Source organism: Hyperolius riggenbachi, chromosome 4 (assembly GCF_040937935.1).
Source record: "Hyperolius riggenbachi isolate aHypRig1 chromosome 4, aHypRig1.pri, whole genome shotgun sequence".
Taxonomy (NCBI): domain Eukaryota; kingdom Metazoa; phylum Chordata; class Amphibia; order Anura; family Hyperoliidae; genus Hyperolius; species Hyperolius riggenbachi.
The window spans coordinates 172,570,860-172,592,758 of NC_090649.1; the positions used below are offsets into that span (position 1 = coordinate 172,570,860).

Here is a 21,899-nt window from a genome sequence, read left to right on the forward strand (position 1 = left end):
AAGGATTTAGCCAGTGTTTGCCCATTGTAAAATCTTTCCTCTCCCCGATTTACATTCTGACATTTATCACATGGTGACATTTTTTGCTGCTGACAGGTGATGTCAGTGGAAGGAGATGCTGCTTGCTTTTTTGGCAGTTGGAAACAGCTGTTATTTCCCACAATGCAACAAGGCTCCAGTCCCACAGTGGGATGTCAGAACCATGGTCCTGACATCACACTGTGGGAGGGGTTTCACCACAATATCAGCCATACAGAGCCCCCTGATGATCCGGTTGTGAAAAGTAAAATATTTCTCATGGAAAAGGGGGTATCAGCTACTGATTGGGATGCAGTTCAATCCTTGGTCACGGTTTCTCTTTAAAATCTATGCAGTATATGAATGAAACAAATGAAGGTAGCAATCATTGCAGATGGCAGATAAAAGCACACACTGTATTGTAAATAAATTACGTTTTAGAACACCCTGCTTTAGCAAAATCATGAGTGCTCACCTTTCATTTATTTATAGCTGTTGAATTTTATAAGTTCTGGTCCACAACACCACCATTCTTATGTTCTTGACCTTTAAAATGGCCAAAGTCATCAGAACACATTGACAGAGGTCTAAACGTTGGATTCACTACAGGCAAATAAGAGATCAATCATCCCTAGCAGTGACTTAACTGCAGTGCGTGTTGAGAGAGGAGGAGGATATAACACCCTCAGGAAAGGTGACTGTGCTTGCATTAAGCAGTGTGTACATAACCTCAGGCTTTTAATCCTGCTGCACTTCTGTACATTTAATATTATCGCAAACAGCGCACTTCCAGCTTCAGTCAGATTTTTCGCTGTTAAGACCATAAAACCAAAATGATTTTTCATTACCGTATTATTTGGATACACAGCAAAGGGGAGAATTTCATTAAAATTACCGGGTCTGGTGGTAAAAAGGTTGCTAGCCATTTGCTTTGCAAGTGAAGCATAAAACTGTTTTGTGCGAGTGTTTGCTTGGAAAGCAGGATAAGGTCTGTAGGTTATCACCAGCCTCTTGGCTTCCTTATGGCTTCTGAGCTGTGGAGTTCTTCTGCCTCCAAGTGACTTTTAGTGGCACTTTATTTAGCAACAGCAGAACTTCTTACCACTAGATGCTCTTGTTTCTCTGCCTGGCCGTGCTGCTGCTGCCTCTGCTCCTCATTCTCATCCGGCAGATTCTCCTCTCGCTCCTGTTCTGCCTCCTCAAATTCATCCTCCCCTTGGTTATTGGGATCATCAGCAGGGTTTACATCCTCTCCGGCCGCCTGCAGTGCACACATAAATCATGTTATGATGACACTGAAATTGCATTTGTTACAACAGATTAATGTCTATTGTCTCCCACGGTTACCGCTCACGTGGAAAAAGAAATGGTCCCGGTTTATGCTAAATAAACCGCTGAGGTTTAATTACACAGGAGTACACGGTAAACAGGCAAAACTATTAAATATCTGTGCTGCTAAGAACCTGCTTATTCCAAGAGCAATCTGTAATTACAGATCATTTGACTCCGATAGCTTCGCTGCAGAGGTCATACTGTATTTTACAAAAGCAGCCATTTATCATTTTGTACTTTTAAGTCACAGCAGGTTTCTAGTAAATTGCATGCTCACATTCACTTTCAGAACGGCAGCCCTGTCTCAGATTCGCTAATGGGAAGTCAGGCCAAAAGAGACTCTAATAACACCAGAATCATTTATAATCACAAACTACGTAAAACCGTTTCTAACCCCAGCAGAGCCATTATGATAAAACAGTGCGGTTATTTGTTGGAAGACAAAGACTTCTGTATTAATGTTTATAAAAGTATTGCATCTTTTACTATACAGGTCGTCCTCGACTTAAGAAAACCTTACTTTTGTACGACCAACACAAATGGCCTGTTTTGGATGATTTTGTGGGAATGAGTCAATTTTTTCTCCCCATAAACACACTGTAGGGCTTTGAAAAAAATTAAAAAATAGCCGATTGCTGTCCTCACTAGAATAGAAGGAGGCACAAAGGGGGGGCTAAGATTTGGTACAGAGGGACACAGTGGAGGCAGAGGGGATACTGGGGGAACAGAGATGACACAGTGGGGGGCAGAGGGGAACAGCAAAGTCACAGGGGCAGAGAGGTAACACAGAGAGGGGACACTAGAGGCACAGGGGAGCACAGAGGAGGGGCAGGGGACAGAGTTGGCACAGTGTTCTGACTTAAAGTGGGATAAATCTCTGACATAACATTCAATAAAAATGTTTTTTTGCTACTTTATTGCCCATGCAGATATCCTGTTTGCTTTAGTGCAAGTAATATTGTCTGTCTACAAATTCCTAAAGTACATTTTATCTGCATTTTATTGCATAGCTGATGTATTTATATATTAAAATATATCTAGTGATCACTTCTCAGCTGGACACATACTAAAGGCAGAGAGAGCTCAGTTTCAGCACTTCACTAATGTTTACCAAATGCATCTCACAAAGGAATGTACACAAAAGATAATGTTATGGCCTCTTTGGATGCTGCCAGAAGCTGCCCACTGAAGCAAGATGCTTTCCACTGAAAAACAAAGTGCTGTGTTTAACTGTTTGAATGCTGTTCTGCTACATTTTTTTGTGGTAGTCTATTTTAAGCTGTAAATCTTTTAGAACAAAGCGTTTCATACCACTTTAAGGAAGTATTCAAGTTAAGCATTAACATACTGTCCGTATTTCATGTGTTAACCAAGGACTACCTATATACTGAAAAATGAGATACAAGTGTAGGTTTGCCTCAGTCTTTAAATAAAATTTCACATACAGATAATGTAAAAAATGCTTAAAAATGGCAGTTGAATGCCTCAGCAGCTGCTCAGCTATGAGCAGTGTGTGATGGAGAAGGGGAACACTTCTCAGCTTGGCTTCTTCCACCTGATAAGTCAGAGAAACCATTATCTTTCTCATCCACACGGCCTGTCATATACTTAGATTGAACTACTGACTCCTGTTGAGGGATTTACTTTGCTAGGCTGTATCTTTCTCCCAGCAGCAAATAGTAAATATTGAAAAGATGAAGTAAATGTAAAACTAACAAGTACGTCAACTGAACACTGCTTCAAACAATACATACACCATTATAATATAGCGGTATGTTGTGTGCCCAAGTACAGAAAAACAAATTCCTACGTATATATTACTGCTTTGCATGCCACAGTAAAGCTCTGCTAAGAATTTTATAAACCTGACAAAACTGACTCCTAATGGACTTAATTAAGCAGGTACTGCTTGCTATTCTAGCTCCCGCTAGAAGATAGAACTTTTCTCACAGTCAGCTTGGGGCTGTCACACAGCAGCCATTTCTTATCAGCTAGAAGAAGCCAAGAAAGAGGCATGCTCCCAGACTTCACACATTGCTGAGATAGGAGGAGCTGGCAAACTGTTAAACCTTTCTACTTGTGTTGTTTTTAACAGACTATAGTGAAGAAATAGAGCTACTCTGTTGCTTTCAGATGCCTTGCTTTATGGGTGCAAATGTCATGATTTTTTACTACAGATATTCGTTAAATTCTACTTCTAAATGCTTGCTGAACCAATTTAACAATACAGATGGCCCGTTTACACTTTTGTTACCATATTTTACCACAAGGTGCCGTAAAAGCACCTTGAGAGGCCATAACATTAAGCGCTTTGAGTCCTATGGGAGAAAAGCGATATAGAAATGTTATTGTATAAAAGCAATGAAAGTCTGTGGAGATTTTCACACTTAGGGCCCATTCACACTTGCTGATCGCAAAACGCTAGCGATTTTGCTAGCGTTTCGCTCTGGCATTTTTTGGCGATTAACGCCCCCCCAAAAAAAATCACCATTCACACCAGGTGATTATTTTAGCGATTGCGTTTTGCTCTTCTATAGCACTAAAATGCCACCGCTGGGAAATCGCCTGAAAATGGTGCAGGCTACGCGTTTGTGTTTAGCGTTTCTGGGCGATTTGCTGAGATTAGCGCAAATCGCCCAAATGAGAATGGGCCCATAGACTTATTACCCTAGCGCTTTGAAAAGCGCTAGCATTTGAGCGTTTTGCCGAAATAGCCGGCAAAACGCTCAAGTGTGAATGGGCCCTTATTGCTGCTGTGTGCTAGAAGAATCTGAGCTGACGCAAGGGCTGCAGCGAGTTACTGCAAGCTATGGGCAATGCACGTAGTGTTAACGACAGAGCGTGGTGCGTCGTGGCGAGTATGCGCAGACCGATGGGGATCCCATTGACTTACTTCCTGCCCAGCAAGGAGTACGTCACTGAGAGGGGGTGGCGCTATGCGTATGACCCTGTCATCGCACTCTGCCACAGAGTCATAAAAGTGAGTTTTTCGCGTTGAGGCAGGATCATCGCATCACAATGCTAAAGAAAGTGTAAAACTGGCCTAAAAGACAGAGAATCAGTGCAGCAGCCAGACAAGTAGCATTTGAGAAAGCACATCAGCAATGGCACTGTCAATACTCTTCTTGCTGCACTGCAGCGTGAGGTGTGCTCTGTGCGGAGGTGCAGTATAAACTGTGCTATGTGCTAAGGTGCAGTGTAAAGTGTGTTTTGTGTGGAGGTGCAGGTTCAGTGTAAGGTGTGCTATGCTCTGGGGTGCAGTGTGAGGTGTGTTTCTTGAGGAGGTGCAGTGTGAGGTGTGTTTTGTACGGATGTGTAGTATAAGGTGTGCTATGTGCTGAAGTGCAGTGTGAGGTGGGTTTTGTGGTTGAGGTGCAGTGAGGTGTGTTTCGTGCTGAGGTGCAGTGTGAGGTAAGTTTTGTATGGAGGTGCAATGTGAGGCTTTTGGTTGAGGTGCAGTGTAAGGTGTGCTTTGTGATGCGGTGCAGTGTTAGGTGTGTTTAATACTGTGGAGTAGTGGGAGGTGTGTTTTGTGCTGAGGTGCAGTGTGAGGTATGCTTTGTGATGAGATGCACGGTCAGGTGTGCTTTGTGATGATGTGCAGTGTGAGGTGCGCTTTGCTATAAGGTGCAGTGAGAGGTCTGCTTTGTTCTGAGGTGCAGTGTGAGGCCTGTTCCATGCAGAGGTGCAATGTGAGGTGTGTTTTGTGATGAAATGCAGTGTGTGGTGTGTTTTGTGAAGAGGTGCAGTGTGAGGGGTGCTATGTGCAGAGGTGCAGTGTAAGGTGTGTTGCTGAGGTGCAGGGGAGAGGGGGGGGGGGAGCATACACTTGGGGCAAAACTGGCTGGGATCCCCTTGGTCTTCAGATAAACATTGTTCCCGCCACGCACCCCAACAAACCCCTGCAATCGAGCTGTGCACACAAACAAACCCTTGCGACTATTATTTTCGAACATCACCGGTCAATCCTTTTGGCCGACTTCGCCTAGAAACCGAGCAAAAGACCATTCATGTTGCAGCAAAGATTCTCTTCTGAATTGATAAAATTATCGGATTGACCCGCAAAATTGAGCAATGTATGGTTACCCTATGAATTTAGTAGCTATTAGATTGTAATTTTCCCTGAAAGACAGTGACATGATCCATTCTGTGAAACTATTAATAATGATGATGATAATAATAATAATAATAATAATACAACAAAGCTCAGAAAACCCTGGTCTGCTGTGAGGCTTCTTTGCAGATAGAGTGAAATGTAACCTTACATACATTTATTCCAAGGACTGACATATGAATAGGGGATGACTGGACTGCATATGGCCTCCCCAGAGAACTATGATAAGCGATTGTGACAGCTGGGAGTGCTTATTATTACATACATAGAAATAGCCATGGTTGTATTTCTGACAGAGGAGGAGGAAAAGGGTTAACCTTCCACACGGCACATTGCAGTGTTAGATAAGTGGCACAGAGGGATGGCATTACCAAAACGGCCTATCTTGTAAAGCACGCATGATTAGACTAGTTTGATTTTATATTTCTGCCTATTCTGTTGAAGCAAAGTGAAAAAAAACAACAATAAAAAAAACCTGTAATTGTGCATTTGCAGATAGTGGACTAGGCAATTACCTTCATGAAAATATATGTATAAACATCTATACACATCAGTGTAGCCTTGATTACACCATTGGTTTAATAGGCAGACTTGTAGCAAGCTCTACACTGCTCCACACATGAGGTTACATTTCGGGCTCTAATCAATGGGAGAGATAATAGTACTTCATTAGTTGTCTCCATGCATCTTTAGTCAGAGTTACTGCAGACTGCATACAAGGTGGAGTGACAAAGTGCACCTGTTGCTTTGCAGATTATTCAGTGTGCTGTTGAGCTTTTTATTAGCATGGTTTGACCAAATGAGTAGGTTTACTTTCATCTGTAAATCATCATGGCTTCCACTTAAGGTATGTCCATATATCATACTTACTTCTTGCCGCTCTCTGCTCCCAGGCTGCTGATCCATGGCTTGCTCCTCATTTTCTTTTTTACCATCATCATCTGCTTCTTCCGCTTCATCTTGGTGATTGTCCCTCTCATATGCTGAAATGAAATACAGGGACATTAGATTTAAATATATACATTATATAATCAAAAGAATGCATGCAGTGAAGGTTGTACAGAGGTGGTGTTCTCTCACAATAATACTGTGCTGCTTCTCTTTAGGATAATGACTAGCCAAAGATTACCAAATATTATGGTAAATAGGAAATTACTTCGACCTCATGGAAAGTTAGTGAATTTAAATACTATATAACAACATTTTCACAATTTTGTATTTTAAAGTGGTTACTTAGAGAGAAGCAGAAGAAGCAGTGGTGGTGCTACCTAAAAAAGCACTGTGTAGAGGACACATGGTATACTATCTTGATCGTGAATGAGAAATATGTTTCTAACATAAATATGCTAAATAGACTCCACACTTGGTCCTCAAGAATAATGCATTCCACAAAAAAGAGAAACACTGTAATTGTGCATTTTCAGATAGTGGACTAGGCAATTACCTTCATGATAATATATGTATAAACATCTATAGGCATCAGTGTAGCCTTGATCACAGAACTAGTTTAATAGGCAGACTTGTAGCAAGCTCTACACTGAGATACAGTATGTTGGAATTCAGGAAGTTGTTCCAGTGAAAAAATAATCTTTAAATAATTATAGTCATAAACCTATATTAAAACATCTTTTTATTCTATAATGCCTAAACTATTTTTTTTTTTACATCGGGAACAATCAAGTTATTGATACTGTCATTTCTTGTTGCAAATATACTGAAATTGCTTGTATCAATATATGCGCATCAAAACAAGTTCTTATCCTGGATTAGTGTTAGCTAAAGTCCTGGTAATAAATAGACCCTATCTGGGGAGAATTGCTTTTAAATCCTTACAAATGGGCAGTGTCAGTTTAAGACTAGCTATTGAAGGCGAGTCCATTGCCTCTGAAAACTCAGCCTGTTTGAAACACTTCCTAATTTTTGTTCCTGAAATCTTTCTCAGGGCATAAACAAGAGAAGCTGCAATACAGCACAGCAGGTCTGCAGTTAACATCCATCTAAGTGAAAGGGTAACACCCCATGAGGATCCAAAGTGCAGCATTATCGGACAGTCATTAAATTCCTGTTATATATTACCTTGTTTATGTCCATTCATTTTAGTCCTTAAAGGCCACTTTGTTGGCCCCACACAAGGGTCACAGTCTGTTAGCAAAGTATTTTAATAGGGACAGTGGAGCAGATTTATAAAGGAGGCACTAATCTCTGTCCTGCTCTCCGTTACATCCTTTTATTTCAGAAATCGCCTGTGCTGAACAGACTAATAAAGGTGAGATCTCTTTTTCTGAGACTCTGCTGCATTGTGAGGAATAAACAGAGGCCGTCGCCAGCTCCGCACTGCAGCGACGTTACATTTGTAACCAGAGGACACAACCAAATGTTTCATGGTCAATAATTAAAAAACTGCTCCGATAAACAAGTAACAGTTTATACAACCAGCTGTCTCTGCTCAACAAAAAATGATGTGTGAACTAATTAAATGCTACGAATTTCACTTGCAACAGAAGAAAGACAAAAAATAAAATGGCTAAAGAGATCTTGTTAGAAAAAAAATAGATATTCCACAGCAGATGAATCCACTGACTAGATGTATCCATCAATTCACTCACAGTAACTAGGTGGCAGTTAGAGGTTTACAGTCGTCAATCATCTGATATTTATTGTCACCCAAAACTCATATTTCAAGTTACTCTGTTTAGAGCTTTCTGGTGTTATCTAGTAGCCCAGGTAAGGTCTGTCTACTGTAGTGTCTATACTGGTACATCTGCAGTCAGTTATTGGAAGTAGAGAGATGAGAGAACCGCATTCCTTTATCCAGCAGGTGCTGGTGCAGGATCCAAGGCAATTGTAATCCACAGGGTAAAGTAGGATCTGCACACAGACTTATGCAGGAACAGAGAAAACCTTTATTGTATGTATGTCTGTCTAAGCCTTGACAAAGGGGACCCTGCTGGTCCCGAAACAATAGTCTGTACACGGTCAGATCATAGTACGTGTGTGATGGGACAAAGGTTTTCTCTGTTCCTGCATAAGTCTGTGTGCAGATCCGTACTTCACCCTACAGTTATTGGAAGGTCACGCTTTTCTTACTGACTGATTTCTTTTCATATTGTAACATTATTAATACTGTATAGTTTAGGATATGGAGAGTAGATGCAGCAGGAGTGTGAAGCACTTAAAATTGGGTACACAGAATCAACTGGTTGAATACCGTCTGTTAGGCTACAGTGTTTCATTTGGGCACTGATGTTCAGCTCTGTTACAGTCTAGCACCATTTTTTTCAGGTATATGCTTAATGTGGGTGTCAGCACTCAGCCATACCATAGTAGAGCTGAGTGCTGATATTTTTAGTTCCAAACACGGATTTGTGTGTTGATGTACAGCTACTGCATTGTCAAAGTGCAGCCATATTGGATACACGCATGTGTGCTGGGGGTGAAGACGATGACAGATCAGTATTGTTCTAGCATCAGTTTAGAAGGTTTGGCTTCAAAGATAGTTACATAGTTATTTTGGTTGAAAAAAGACATACGTCCATCGAGTTCAACCAGAGAACAAAGTACAACACCAGCCTGCTCCCTCACATATCCCTGTTGATCCAGAGGAAGGCGAAAAAACCCTTAGAAGGCATGGTCCAATTAGCCCCAAAAGGGAAAAAATTCCTTCCCCACTCCAGATGGCAATCAGATAAAATCCCTGGATCAACATCACTGGGCATTACCTAGTAAATGTAGCCATGAATGTCTTTCAATGCAAGGAAAGCATCTAAGCCCCCTTTAAATGCAGGTATAGAATTTGCCATAACGACTTCCTGTGGCAATGCATTCCACATCTTTCAGAGTCTTTCAGAGCAGTCTGTGAAGTAATGATCTCTCCTCTAGCAGAGGAAAAGTAAATAGTCCAGGAACAGTTGAGATAATAAAAGTCAGATAACAGCCCTCTCCACGACTAACTAAAGGCCCATACACACGTTGGATTTTTCTGAACGACGGGTCGTTTGAATGTCCCGTCGTTCACACGCGGAATCAGACGTGTGTACGGACTATCGTTCGCGTGATAAGACTGGTTTCCAGCGATCCGCCCGGCGGATCGCTGGAAGCCAGTCTTATCACCCAAACGATACTCTGTACACACGTCGGATTTGACGTGCGAACGACTGAACGACGGAACATTCAAACGACGGGTCATTCGCAAAAATCTGATGTGTGTATGGGCCTTTAGTCAGAGAGCTTAATGGCTTGTTTGCATAGATAACAACTGGAGTTTCTCAACTCTTCCTGTACTGGAAACAATTACACTGATGTATCTAATCTTAATGTTTTATTTGTTAGCTGTGCTACACATACAAATCATAATATCTTTTTTTCGCTTCAGTGTCTCTTTAAACAGGGGCAATATTATGCTAACATCTCGAGTTTTCATTTCCCTTTTAATACATCCCAAAATTTTATTAGCTTTAGCTGCAGCGGCTTGGCATTGAATACAATTATTTAACTTGTTGACGATGAGTACTCCTAAGTCCTTCTCCAAGTTTGATGTCCCCAAATGTATCCCATTTATTTTGTATGGTGCTAGACCATTGGTACGACCAAAATGCATGACTTTACATTTTTCAACATTGAATTTCATCTGCCATTTATGTGCCCATATAGCCATCCTATCCAGATCCTGTTGCAATATGTCACTATCTTCCTGAGAGTTGATGATTCTGCATAATTTTGTATCATCTGCAAAAATAGCAACATTGCTTTCTACTGCATCTACTATTACATGAATAAATAAATTGAAGAGCGCTGGACCCAGTACAGACCCCTGTGGGACCCCACTGCTAACAGTCACCCATTTTGAGTATGATCCATTGACCACAACTCTTTATTTTCTGCTCATTAGTCAGTTCCCTATCCATGCACACAGACTCTTCCCCAGTCCTTGCATCCTCAACTTTTGCACCAGACTTTTGTGGGGAACAGTGTTGAAGGCCTTTGCAAAGACCAAGTACAGTGGTGTGAAAAACTATTTGCCCCCTTCCTGATTTCTTATTCTTTTGCATGTTTGTCACACTTAACGGTTTTTGATGAGCAGAAACATTTAACTATTAGTTAAAGATAACATAATTGAACACAAAATGCAGTTTTAAATGATGGTTTTTATTATTTAGTGAGAAAAAACTCTCCAAATCTACATGGCCCTGTGTGAAAAAGTGATTGCCCCCCCCCCCCCCCCCTTGTTAAAAAATAACAACTGTGGTTTATCACTCCTGAGTTCAATTTCTGTAGTCACCCCCAGGCCTGATTACTGCCACACCTGTTTCAATCAAGAAATCACTTAAATAGGAGCTATCTGACACAGAGAAGTAGACCAAAAGCGCCTCAAAAGCTAGACATCATGCCAAGATCCAAAGAAATTCAGTAACAAATGAGAACAAAAGTACTGTAATTGAGATCTATCTGTCTGGTAAAGGTAAATGTTATAAAGCTATTTCTAAAGCTTTGGGACTCCAGCGAACCACAGTGAGAGCCATTATCCACAAATGGCAAAAACATGGAACAGTGATGAACCTTCCCAGGAGTGGCCGGCCGACCAAAATTACCCCAAGAGCACAGAGAAAACTCATCCGAGAGGCCACAAAAGACCCCAGGAAAACATCTAAAGAATGGCAGGCCTCACTTGCCTCAATTAAGGTTAGTGTTCACAACTCCACCATAAAAAAGAGACTGGGCAAAAACGGCCTGCATGGCAGATATCCAAGGCGCAAACCACTTTTAAGCAAAAAGAACATTAAGGCTCGTCTCAATTTTGCGTAAACACATCTCAATGATTGCCAAGACTTTTGGGAAAATACCTTGTGGACCGACGAGACAAAAGTTGAACTTTTTGGAAGGTGCGTGTCCCGTTACATCTGGCGTAGAAGTAACACAGCATTTCAGCAAAAGAACATCATACCAACAGTAAAATATGGTGGTGGTAGTGTGATGGTCTGGGGTTGTTTTGCTGCTTCAGGACCTGGGAAGCTTGCTGTGATAGAAGGAACCATGAATTCTACTGTCTACCAAAAAATCCTGAAGGAGAATGTCCGGCCATCTGTTCGTCAACTCAAGCTGAAGCGATCTTGGGTGCTGCAGCAGGACAATGACCCAAAACACACCAGCAAATCCACCTCTGAATGGCTGAAGAAAAACAAAATGAAGACTTTGGAGTGGCCTAGTCAAAGTCCTGACCTGAATCCTATTAAGATGTTGTGGCATGACCTTAAAAAGGCGGTTCATGCTAGAAAACCCTCAAATAAAGCTGAATTACAACAATTCTGCAAAGATGAGTGGGCCAAAATTCCTCCAGAGCGCTGTAAAAGACTCGTTGCAAGTTATCACAAACGCTTGATTGCAGTTATTGCTGCTAAGGGTGGCCCAACCAGCTATTAGGTTCAGGGGGCAATTTCTTTTTCACACAGGGCCATGTAGGTTTTGAGTTTTTTTTATCACTAAATAATAAAAACCATCATTTAAAACTGCATTTTGTGTTCAATTATGTTATTTTTGACTAATAGTTAACGGTTTTTGATGAGCAGAAACATTTAAGTGTGACAAACATGCAAAAGAATAAGAAATCAGGAAGGGGGCAAATAGTTTTTCACACCACTGTATATCACATCTACAACATTCTCAATATCCACATTAGCGTTAACTACCGTATTTCGCGCCGTATAAGACGCTCCGGAATATAAGACGCACCCAAGTTTAGAGGGCAAAAACCTGGGAAAAAATATATATATTAAATCTGGTGCGTCTATATTCCAGGAGCGTCTTTGTACATGTTGTGTCCTCCCGTGTACCTTATCTCTCCACCTGTGTGCCCCATCTGTCCTTCTGTGTGCCATCTCCCACATGTGTCCTCCTGTGTCCTCTCCCCCATGTGTCCTGTGTGCCCCTTCTCCCCATGTGTCCTGTCTTCCACATTTGTCCTCCTGTGTCCTGGCTCCATGTGTCCTCCTGTGTCCTGGCTGGCTCCATGTGTCCTCCTGTGTCCTGGCTGGCTCCATGTGTCCTCCTGTGTCCTGTCTCCATGTGTCCTCCTGTGTCCTGTCTCCATGTGTCCTGGCTGGCTCCATGTGTCCTGGCTGGCTCCATGTGTCCTGGCTGGCTCCATGTGTCCTGGCTGTCTCCATGTGTCCTGGCTGTCTCCATGTGTCCTCCTGTGTCCTGTCTCCATGTGTCCTGGCTGGCTCCATGTGTCCTGGCTGGCTCCATGTGTCCTGGCTGGCTCCATGTGTCCTGGCTGGCTCCATGTGTCCTCCTGTGTCCTGGCTCCCCCACGTGTCATTCTTTGACTGCCTCCCCGCATGCCTCAGCTTTTCCCCTCTATTTTCCTCCCTCCATGTGCGCATCTCAACCCACCCCCCGCGTCTCAGATATGCCCGCTGTAAATCCTTCCCCCCTGTGTGGGCAATCACTGTGCCTGGCTCCCCCGGGTGCCTTAGCGTTTCCCCTCTATTTACCTCCTGCCCCCCTCCATGTGCGCATCTCCCCGTTCCCCCCCCCCCCCCCGTGTCTCCGATGTAAATATTTCCCCCCTCCGGGTCTGCAGCTGCAGCGGCTTACCTAATACATGCCGCCGCGAAGTCTGCAGACAGCCGGCTACTCCATATGTTTCCTCTACTGCGCGGCTACTGATGACGCAATCAGTACAGGCCGCGCAGTAGAGGAAACATATGGAGTAGCCGGCTGTCTGCAGACTTCGCGGCGGCATGTATTAGGTAAGCCGCTGCAGCTGCAGACCCGGAGGGGGGACATATTTACATCGGAGACACGGGGGGGGGGGGAACGGGGAGATGCGCACATGGAGGGGGGCAGGAGGTAAATAGAGGGGAAACGCTAAGGCACGCGGGGGAGCCAGGCACAGTGATTGCCCACACAGGCAGGGAATCCCCAATGGCGGCGGGGCGGCGGTTTATAGCGGCGGGCGTTCGCAAGTTGGGGATTCCCTGCCTTTGCCGTATAAGACGCAGGGACTTTTTCTCCCCATTTTTTGGGGAGAAAAAGTGCGTCTTATACGGCGGAAAATACGGTACCTTATAAAAGCTGAGCATGTTAGTCAAACAGGTCCTGTCTTTAGTAAACCCTTGCTGATGCTGAGAAATAAGATTATTTTCTACTATGAAGTCATGTATAGTATTCTCTTAGTAACCCCTCAAATAGTTTGCATACAACTGATGTTAAGCTTACAGGTCTAGAATTTCCTGGATCTGATTTTTTGCACTTCTTAAATAATGGGAAAACATGGGTTGTATGCCAATCCACTGGGACTCTGCAGTTGAAAGAGTCACAAAAGATAAGATAAAGGGGTTTATCTATAACTGAACTTAATTCCATTAGGACCCGAGGATGCATGCCATCCAGGCCAGGTGCCTTATCCATTTTTAATTTATTTAGTCTTGCCTTCACTTCTTCCTGCGTTAAGTATTTAATAGGATAGTGGAGATAAGTTTTAACTATCGGGGTCAGGAGTTTGGCATTTTCTGAAAACCACAAATATTGAGCAAGACCGATAACTGCCACAATATAGCAACATGCAGGGCCGGCGCTACCATTAAGGCAAGGGGGGCAATTGCCCCAGAGCCCAATGCCCCCCCCCCCCAAGCCTGTCAAATCTTCACCATTTAAAAATATAATTCGGCTGCCGTGCTGCTGGATACTGCAGCTGTTAGTTGGGCAAGCAGTGGCAGGGGAAGAGTCTCCGAGTGCTCTCCCCTGCCCATATGCAGAGTGATGCAAGTGGAAGCAACAGTACAACTCACTTGTCAGCACCGCCGGGAACTTCTGCAAGGCTTCTTCCCCATCACACAGTACAGTGTCTCCTCTCTGCTGCCCCCTAGTGGCGCCTCTTATTACTGCGCCACTGGAGGAGTCAGAGAGGAGATACAGAACTGTGTGATGGGGAGAAGACTTGCAGAAGTTCCCGGCGGCGCTGACAAGTGAGGTGTACTGTCGCTTCCGCTTGCATCACTCTGCATATGGGGGGGGGGGATGCCTAAAACTGGGGGACATTTGGCTATCTATACAAGGGGGAGATTACCTAATATTAGGGGGTACAGATGGCAATGTATACCTGTCTACGGCAGCACAGTGGTTAAACGGTTAGGGGGGACTGGGTGTCAGGAGGACCCCCAAGTTACTTTTGCCCTGGGGCCCCATTGGAGCTAGAACCAGCCCTGCCGCAATGGATAGAAAAGTTCAATGAAAAACTCCCCGCCCCCAAAAAAACCCATCCATATTCTAATAACGCTACTCAATAATCCAACAAATATAAAACTTCTTTATTGAGTGCAAAAACAAAAATATAAAAATTAAAACTATGAACAACAGAGATTAGGAGGGTACAGAGCTGGCGATAGACAGTGCAGACAAGGGTAACCATAATACCATCAATAATATGAAAACTTAATGAATCCCTAATTTCTTATACATATGATTATTATATCATTTTTCACCCTAGTTTTGTCCTGATTTATATTTATGCATTACACTCGCTATTATCTAGCGCAATATCCATAACTTTTAACAAATAGTGGAGTCTAAGCACATGCTAGATTTAAAGCAGCCTGGTCAGCGTGCCACGTCATGACGCGCGGCCGGCGTCACATGTGAGGGATTCAGGAAGTGATTTGCCGCTTTTGGCATTAGTATATATACGGGTGTGGGACAAGGGGATAGGCACCTTTGAGAAAGCGGCATGGCAGCGGTATGCACGAGCTGATCTGGGGGTACGGCGCGTCAGTGTAGCCTGCTCTCTGTAGTAAGTATTTTTATGCATATACTCCAATCTTTTTGTCATCTTGCTTAGCCACCTTGCCCTTAGATTATTACATCTTGGGACATCTGATTTGGGACAAATTACCCAAGTGTTGCAGGTCTACATAGGCTTTGTTTATTTGAAATATAGCTGTTGATGTACTTGACTTGGTTTTCATATTCTTGATGGTATTACACTTAGCTGCACTGACCACTATCATTAGCTCTGTACCCTCCTAAGCTCTGTTGTTCATAGTTTTAATTGTGTTTTATATGTTTGCACTCAAAGAAATATATTTATTGGATTAGGGAGTAGAGTTTTTAATATACTTTTTTGCTCAGGATTTTCTGGTCTCCCCACACAGTGATTAGGAGCACAGTGAGCATTTTGTCTGCCAGTACATGGGTATTTACCCACTCAGAAATAATTTGATAAATTTATACCGGTGTAATTTTTACAACTAAAATAACATTCTTGTTTCCTGCAGAGAGTTTAACCTCCTTTTACTTAGAAGTAAAACAAACCGAGACGTGTAGATCACAACTTATAGCTAGAAACTACCAGATGTACACTGATCAGTCAGAACATTTAAATTGCATGAACTGAGGAGGCATGGACGAAGATAAGACCTTTGAAGGTGTCCTGCCGACTGCCGTATATTTAGTCAATACATTAGCAGAAAATGCTTACACATGGTCGACTGGACTGAGAACTAGCGGAATTTGGAGACCAAAGAAAACAATGTAACTTCAAATCAGACAACTATCTTCCACTAGTATGTGGTCCAGTTCTGATACCCCTATGTCCATTATAGGCGTTTTGTGTGATATATGAGGTCATCATAGTTGTTATGACTTGTGCGGTCTGATCTGCAATATCGTATGTACTCAAAGATGAGCCAAGTTTTTGAGAAAAACAGTAGCCCAAAATGTGTGTGTGAGTGTGAGTGACCCCAGGTGTGTGGGAAACCATATGCATTGCACACATTGGAAGCTTGACTGTGTCTACAGTTATTTCCTTTCATTCCTGGCAGCCATCTTTCCATCTCCCTTGCAGCTCTCTAAACTCACCACTAGAGGTCCAGGCTTCGCTGTCATGTAACCACAGTAAATGCTGGACCTATAGTAGCAAGTACAGAGCTGCAAGGGAGATAGGAAATTGGCTGCCAAGAATGAGAAGAGGTAACTATAGATAAAGGCACACTTCCCATGTGCATTCTGGGTCACAGAGATGGGGAGGCTGTCTGCTTATCAACAGGTCATGCATTTTTCCTGGATTTTTATTGAAGTGTATGTGGTAAGCTGTGTGATGCAGAGTGTGTTCTGGTCCCTCTCATGGCTAGCATTAGGCATTTCAGCAACTTGTGCTACAGTATCCTACTTGTGGCATTGGACTAAAATGGGGTTGCCTTTCCATAAGCCTTTATAATGTAAAGCATGGCATGAGTCTCGGGTTCATATTCTACTAAGGACACTACAGTATCTGCACAGGGTTTATATGTTCTCTTTGTGTTTCCTCAGGTGGTCTGGTTTCACAATCTGAAACATACTGGATTTCCTCCGCCAAACTGGAAGGACTGCAGAAGGGACTCTAGATCATAAAGCTTGGGACAGTTTGTGATGTGAATTCTTCATTGTTAAATGTTGAAAAAAAACATGCCATGGCGTGATTTTTGCGAACTGTATTATAATTTATTGTATCACTTGCATAGAGTAGGTTATGCATGCCTCACCTAACGCTATGTACACACCTTAGATTTTCATTGCCCAAGTCAATCTCTTGAGATCCTCCCTGGTGAAAATCTAATGTGTAGACACATCTACAGGTGTGCTCCAACATCAGTGACATGGTCATTAGTCACCCTTCATGATGGAAGACCAATGCCTCTGACCAGTCATCTACACTCCCCTCTCCAAAAGAGCAGAATCTGCCCATCCACATCTATCTAAAAAGATTCCCTAAACAGATAATTTTGGGCAAAAGAAATGTAAAGTGTGTGTGTAGCTTTACATGAAAATGTCAGTATGGACAGAAAAAAGGCATACCTCCCCCTTCATCCTGCAGATGCTGCTCTTCTTCCTCTCCTTGGACAATGTCATGGTCCATGTGATCATACTGTGCATGACCCCTAAAATGACACACAAAGGTCCCTCAGTAAACCATAGCTCAATCAGAGCCTACATGCACAATCCATGTGAATGGCATGAACAACATTTGTTCTGCTGGTAGAGAATCTACAAAGCAAAATATGCCAAGTAGCTTGTCCTTAAAGGGGCACTATGGCAAAAATTTTTGAAATGTACAATATGTGCAAAGATAGACAAATTAGAAGTACGTTTTTTTCCCAGAGTAAAATGAGCCATAAATTACTTTTCTACTATGTTGCTGTTAAACAGTAGGTAGTAGAAATCTGATAGAAGTGACAGGTTTTGGACTAGTCCATCTCTTCATAGGGGATTCTCCGCAGGGCTTTTATTCTTTATAAAGATATTCCCTGAAAAAAGATTTAAAAAATTATGCTAGCCAGCCTCCCTGCTCCCTACATACTTTTTTGGCAGTTGGACGGAGCAACTGCCATTCACTAAGTGCTTCTGAAAATAAATAAATCCCTGAGAATCCCCCTATGAAGAGATGGACTAGTCCAAAACCTGTTGCTTCTGTCAGATTTCTACTACCTACTGTAAGTGACAGCAACATAGGAGAAAAGTAATTTATGGCTCATTTTACTCTGGAAAAAACGTACTTATTTGTATATGTTTGCACATATTTTAAATTTTTCGGCATAGTGCCCCTTTAAAGTAACAGCACATATTTGTATTTTCTTTCACCTTATTCAATTCAGTTTTTGCAGTCAATTATAGTTTTTTAAGGGGTACTATTTATCGACACCATACATGCCCTTGCCACGGTCTCATAACAGTCAGCATAACTTGCCATCGGAATAAGTCATGTTGAGTGTTACAGAATACTCACGTATAAGCCTAATTTTTCAGCATAAAAAATGTGCTGAAAAGTTACCCCCTCGGCTTATATGTGAGTCAGTGGAGCAGAACCGATGGTGGAGAAGGTTTTGTTACCGGCAGAGGAGCATAAGGATCGTGCACTAGGGATCCTGCTCTTGCCAGCTGGCTCCCAGTGTCTGTGCCCCCCATCCCCTGCAGCATGGTGTGCAAGACTACCTGTGTCTCCTGGCTTGAGGAGCATGTAAGCAAAGTGTCAGCGGTGCAATGATCAGGTGTTCTTCCTGTGTGGCAATTGCTATGTCTCATATCTATGATGCTATCTAGTGGTATCTTGAGACACAGTTGTATCATCCTTGGGGTACCTCTGGCTAGGGGGAGGGGATGACTTGTACTGGGTGCACATCTAGCTACTGTGGTGGGGGCATACTAAGGAGGGGGCTTATACAGGAGTCAATAACTTTTTCTGGGATTCTGATGGAAAAGTGGGTACCTCGGCTTACACGCGGGTCAGCTTATATGCGAGTATATATGGTATATGTGTCATAGTCTGTCACTTTTGTTAATCTTAAGTCTGATTCCAGGGAAAGAGCACTAGAGTTCCAGACTCCTTGCTATTAACTGGTTTTGGAGAATAAAAATAATCCACACCTCAATTTCTCTGCAAACTGGGCTTCCTTTTGCCTATGTAGCTGATCCATGTCCAGGTTGCGTTCATGTATTTGCTGCTGCTGTTGCATGATGTGTTCCTGATGTCTGTTTTGTTGCAGTGAGTCCTGGTGCTGTTTTAGATATCTGGCCTGTTCCTGTTGGTGGGCTATAAGCTTCTGCTGCTCTACTTGCTCCTCATAAGCAGACTTATACTTTGTTTCTGGCTTTGGAGTTTGATCCCCCTGTAAAAATATAAAAACAGTGTTTTACACAAAGCAAATACATTGCAGGAAATCAAACAGACACAAAGTGTTATCACAAAATATCAGTTTCTTCTTGCTCATGGTATGGCGAGGTTTTCAAATACCCTCGGTTTAAAAAAAAAAAAAAAGCAGCATTGCACCTTTTAAGTAGGGGGCTTTTAGGTTCCTTTAGGCCCACTTTAAAAAAAATCTTGGTGGTTCCAGTTCTCCATAAAGAGTACCCCGCTTTCTCAGAGGTCTTACCTGGAAAGCTACATACTGTACCTTCAACTGATGAAGACCAGAAAAGCCTAAAACTGCAAGAATAGCTCTATAGAATTAATAAGCAGTTCTGGAGTGCACTAAAGTGATTCATTAGGAGTATTACTGTGTATTTGTGTAAACGTTAAAGGGAACCTGAAGTGAGTAAAATTGTTTAAAATAAACACATAGTGTATCTGCAAATAAATATTTCATACTAACCTCACAGTCAGTTCCTCTTGGAAGCTCACCATTTTCTTATTACAGTGATCCCTTCCAGGTCTGACAGTATTTTGCCAGGACTGAAATATACCAGTTGCTGTCAGCTATATATCAGCAGTTGTCAGTTACAACCAGGGATGCTCTTAACTTCGAATTCGGATGAAATTCGAATAGGGTTATTTGAATTTCATCCTACTAATTGCAGCAGCTGTGCGGGTGGGCTGGGGTAATCTTACCCATCAGGCGTCTTCTTCGCTCGTCCCTCGGCGCCTCCCACACTGCGTTCCAATCCGGCGTCACATGAGTACATACACTTCCTCCTTCAACCTGGAAGGAGGAAGTGTATGTAATCACGTGACGCCGGATTGGAACGCAGCGTGGGAGGCGCCAAGGCCGTAGCCTGTCCTTCCTCTGCCTCGGCCCTGGAACTAGCAGACCCAAGCCCTTTTAAAAACGGGCTCTAGGGTTTGTGTTTTTCGCTGCCGCCCGCCACATGTACTGCGCACGCACACACGTGCATCTGCCGCGCGTGCACCCGCCGCACACCCGGCCGAGCGCGCACCCACCGCACACCCGGCCACCTGCTCACACAACCGTCTGGCTCCCTGGCCCCGTCCCTGTCCTCCTATCTGTGTGAGACTGGGTCCGTGCTGCGCACATCCGCAGTAGCACGGACCCAGATACACAGAGACAACTGTCCCTGCTGTACGCAGGGACAGTTGCCTATTATTATATAGTATTAGGGAATGCATTAGCTGAGAAATACGAATGAAACTACTCAAACAAAAAACTAAAATTTTCAATGACCAAATTTTTTTTCCTAAGGTGATCCCCTTTTTTCACCTCCCCTTTGGCACAGGTAGAAGAGTTATACATCTGATTCCACTATTTGTGCAATGTCCAAAAAACAAGCTGCTGGCATGAGAATCTTGCTATGAAAAATCTATCTTTGATACTTATGGCTGAAATCCTACTTTGGGAAATTCAATCCAATATGAGTCAGGTGAAAGTCCTCACTAACAGTCAAATGTGTGCAAACATTTGTTCCCTGTCTATTATGTGGTGGTCCAGGCAGTGCAAATGTTCCTCACCTTCTCATGTCCTTGCAGCATGTTTGTCTCTTCCTCTTGTTCTTCATGTTCTGCTGCTCTGTGCTCATCTTCAGACTGGCCATGCTGCTCCTGCTCCTCCTGGACTTGATCCTGATCCTCTACCAGCCTTTCTGCCTTCCCTGCCTGTTCCATCTCTTCTTCTGCTAGTTCTTTTTTATTTTCCTCTTCCACCTCCACAGGGTGCTCTGTGGCTATGTCAGGCTCCTGAGTTGCTTTAATATCATCATCTTCCTTATGATTTTCAGCTCTCTCTTGATTTTGATGTATATCTTCCTGAAGTGCCCTGTTCTGTGTGGCGATGCCTTCATGTTCATGCTCTTGATGTTCATGCTGAATATTTGGCTGAAGAATATAATTACCATTCCTCTGCAAAATATAGACATAGAACCATAATATTTCACATGTACCATTTTTTAGCATTGACAAAAATCAATAAATAAAATATAGAGCTTTAAAAAAATACAGGGAGCAATGCCTGAACCCAAAAAGACACATACACAAGTTCATTTGAAAATGGAAAAAGGGAGAGGTCATATCCAGTAACCTAAGCAACACTTAAGGTGGCCACTGACCATACAATTTTTTTTAAATATCTGTTCAATTCAAGAATAGCAATCAATTTCTGACTGATTGTAACAATTCAAAAATCTGACCAATGTACCACACACCTATGTTACAGGCAGGCAGTAGCCCTCTGGGATCTATGCCTCATTCATTTTGAGAAAGGTGAAGTACTGAACACTTGTGACCTAGGCGACTTCTCTTCTCATTGACAATGCCTCCAGCTGCGCTGAAGGTCCTTTCTGACAGGACGCTTGAGGCAGGGCAAGACAGAAGTTGGATGGCAAATTGTTACAGCTCTGGCCTCTGCCTGTTTTGTCCATATTGGGGGGATGAAGTGAAAGGTATGCACTGACTTAACTAATACAATGTTCAGTTACACAGGTGCAGTGAAAAGGTGACTGCTGGTACAACAATGTGCGGCTACACATCATCTAGGAACAAGCTACAAGAGCCTAACTAAGCTCTCCCTATGTCTGTGCAGCAGGTTCCTCTCCCTTCTCTCACTACTGCAGCAACACCGAGTGAGATAATGGCCGACGCAGTTGCCTTATATAGGGGGGTGGGGGGGGGGGGGGGGCTCCAGGAGGGAGTGCAGCCTGATTGGCTGCAAGTCTGCTGACTGTGATGTAGAGGGTCAAA

General features: G+C 43.0%; 1 protein-coding gene across 2 annotated transcripts in view; it reads right to left on the reverse strand.

The window, feature by feature from the left end:
* The window catches only part of GOLIM4 (golgi integral membrane protein 4), a 171,557-nt gene that overhangs the window by 17,252 nt on the left and 132,406 nt on the right, over window positions 1–21,899 (reverse strand). For both annotated transcript variants that reach the window (XM_068280966.1, XM_068280965.1), the window contains 5 exons: window positions 20,676–21,062; window positions 18,860–19,101; window positions 17,294–17,376; window positions 6,335–6,447; window positions 1,121–1,279 (listed from right to left, as the gene is read on the reverse strand). In XM_068280966.1, coding sequence (XP_068137067.1) covers window positions 1,121–1,279; window positions 6,335–6,447; window positions 17,294–17,376; window positions 18,860–19,101; window positions 20,676–21,062 — 984 coding nt within the window. The remainder of the gene's footprint in view (window positions 1–1,120; window positions 1,280–6,334; window positions 6,448–17,293; window positions 17,377–18,859; window positions 19,102–20,675; window positions 21,063–21,899) is intronic.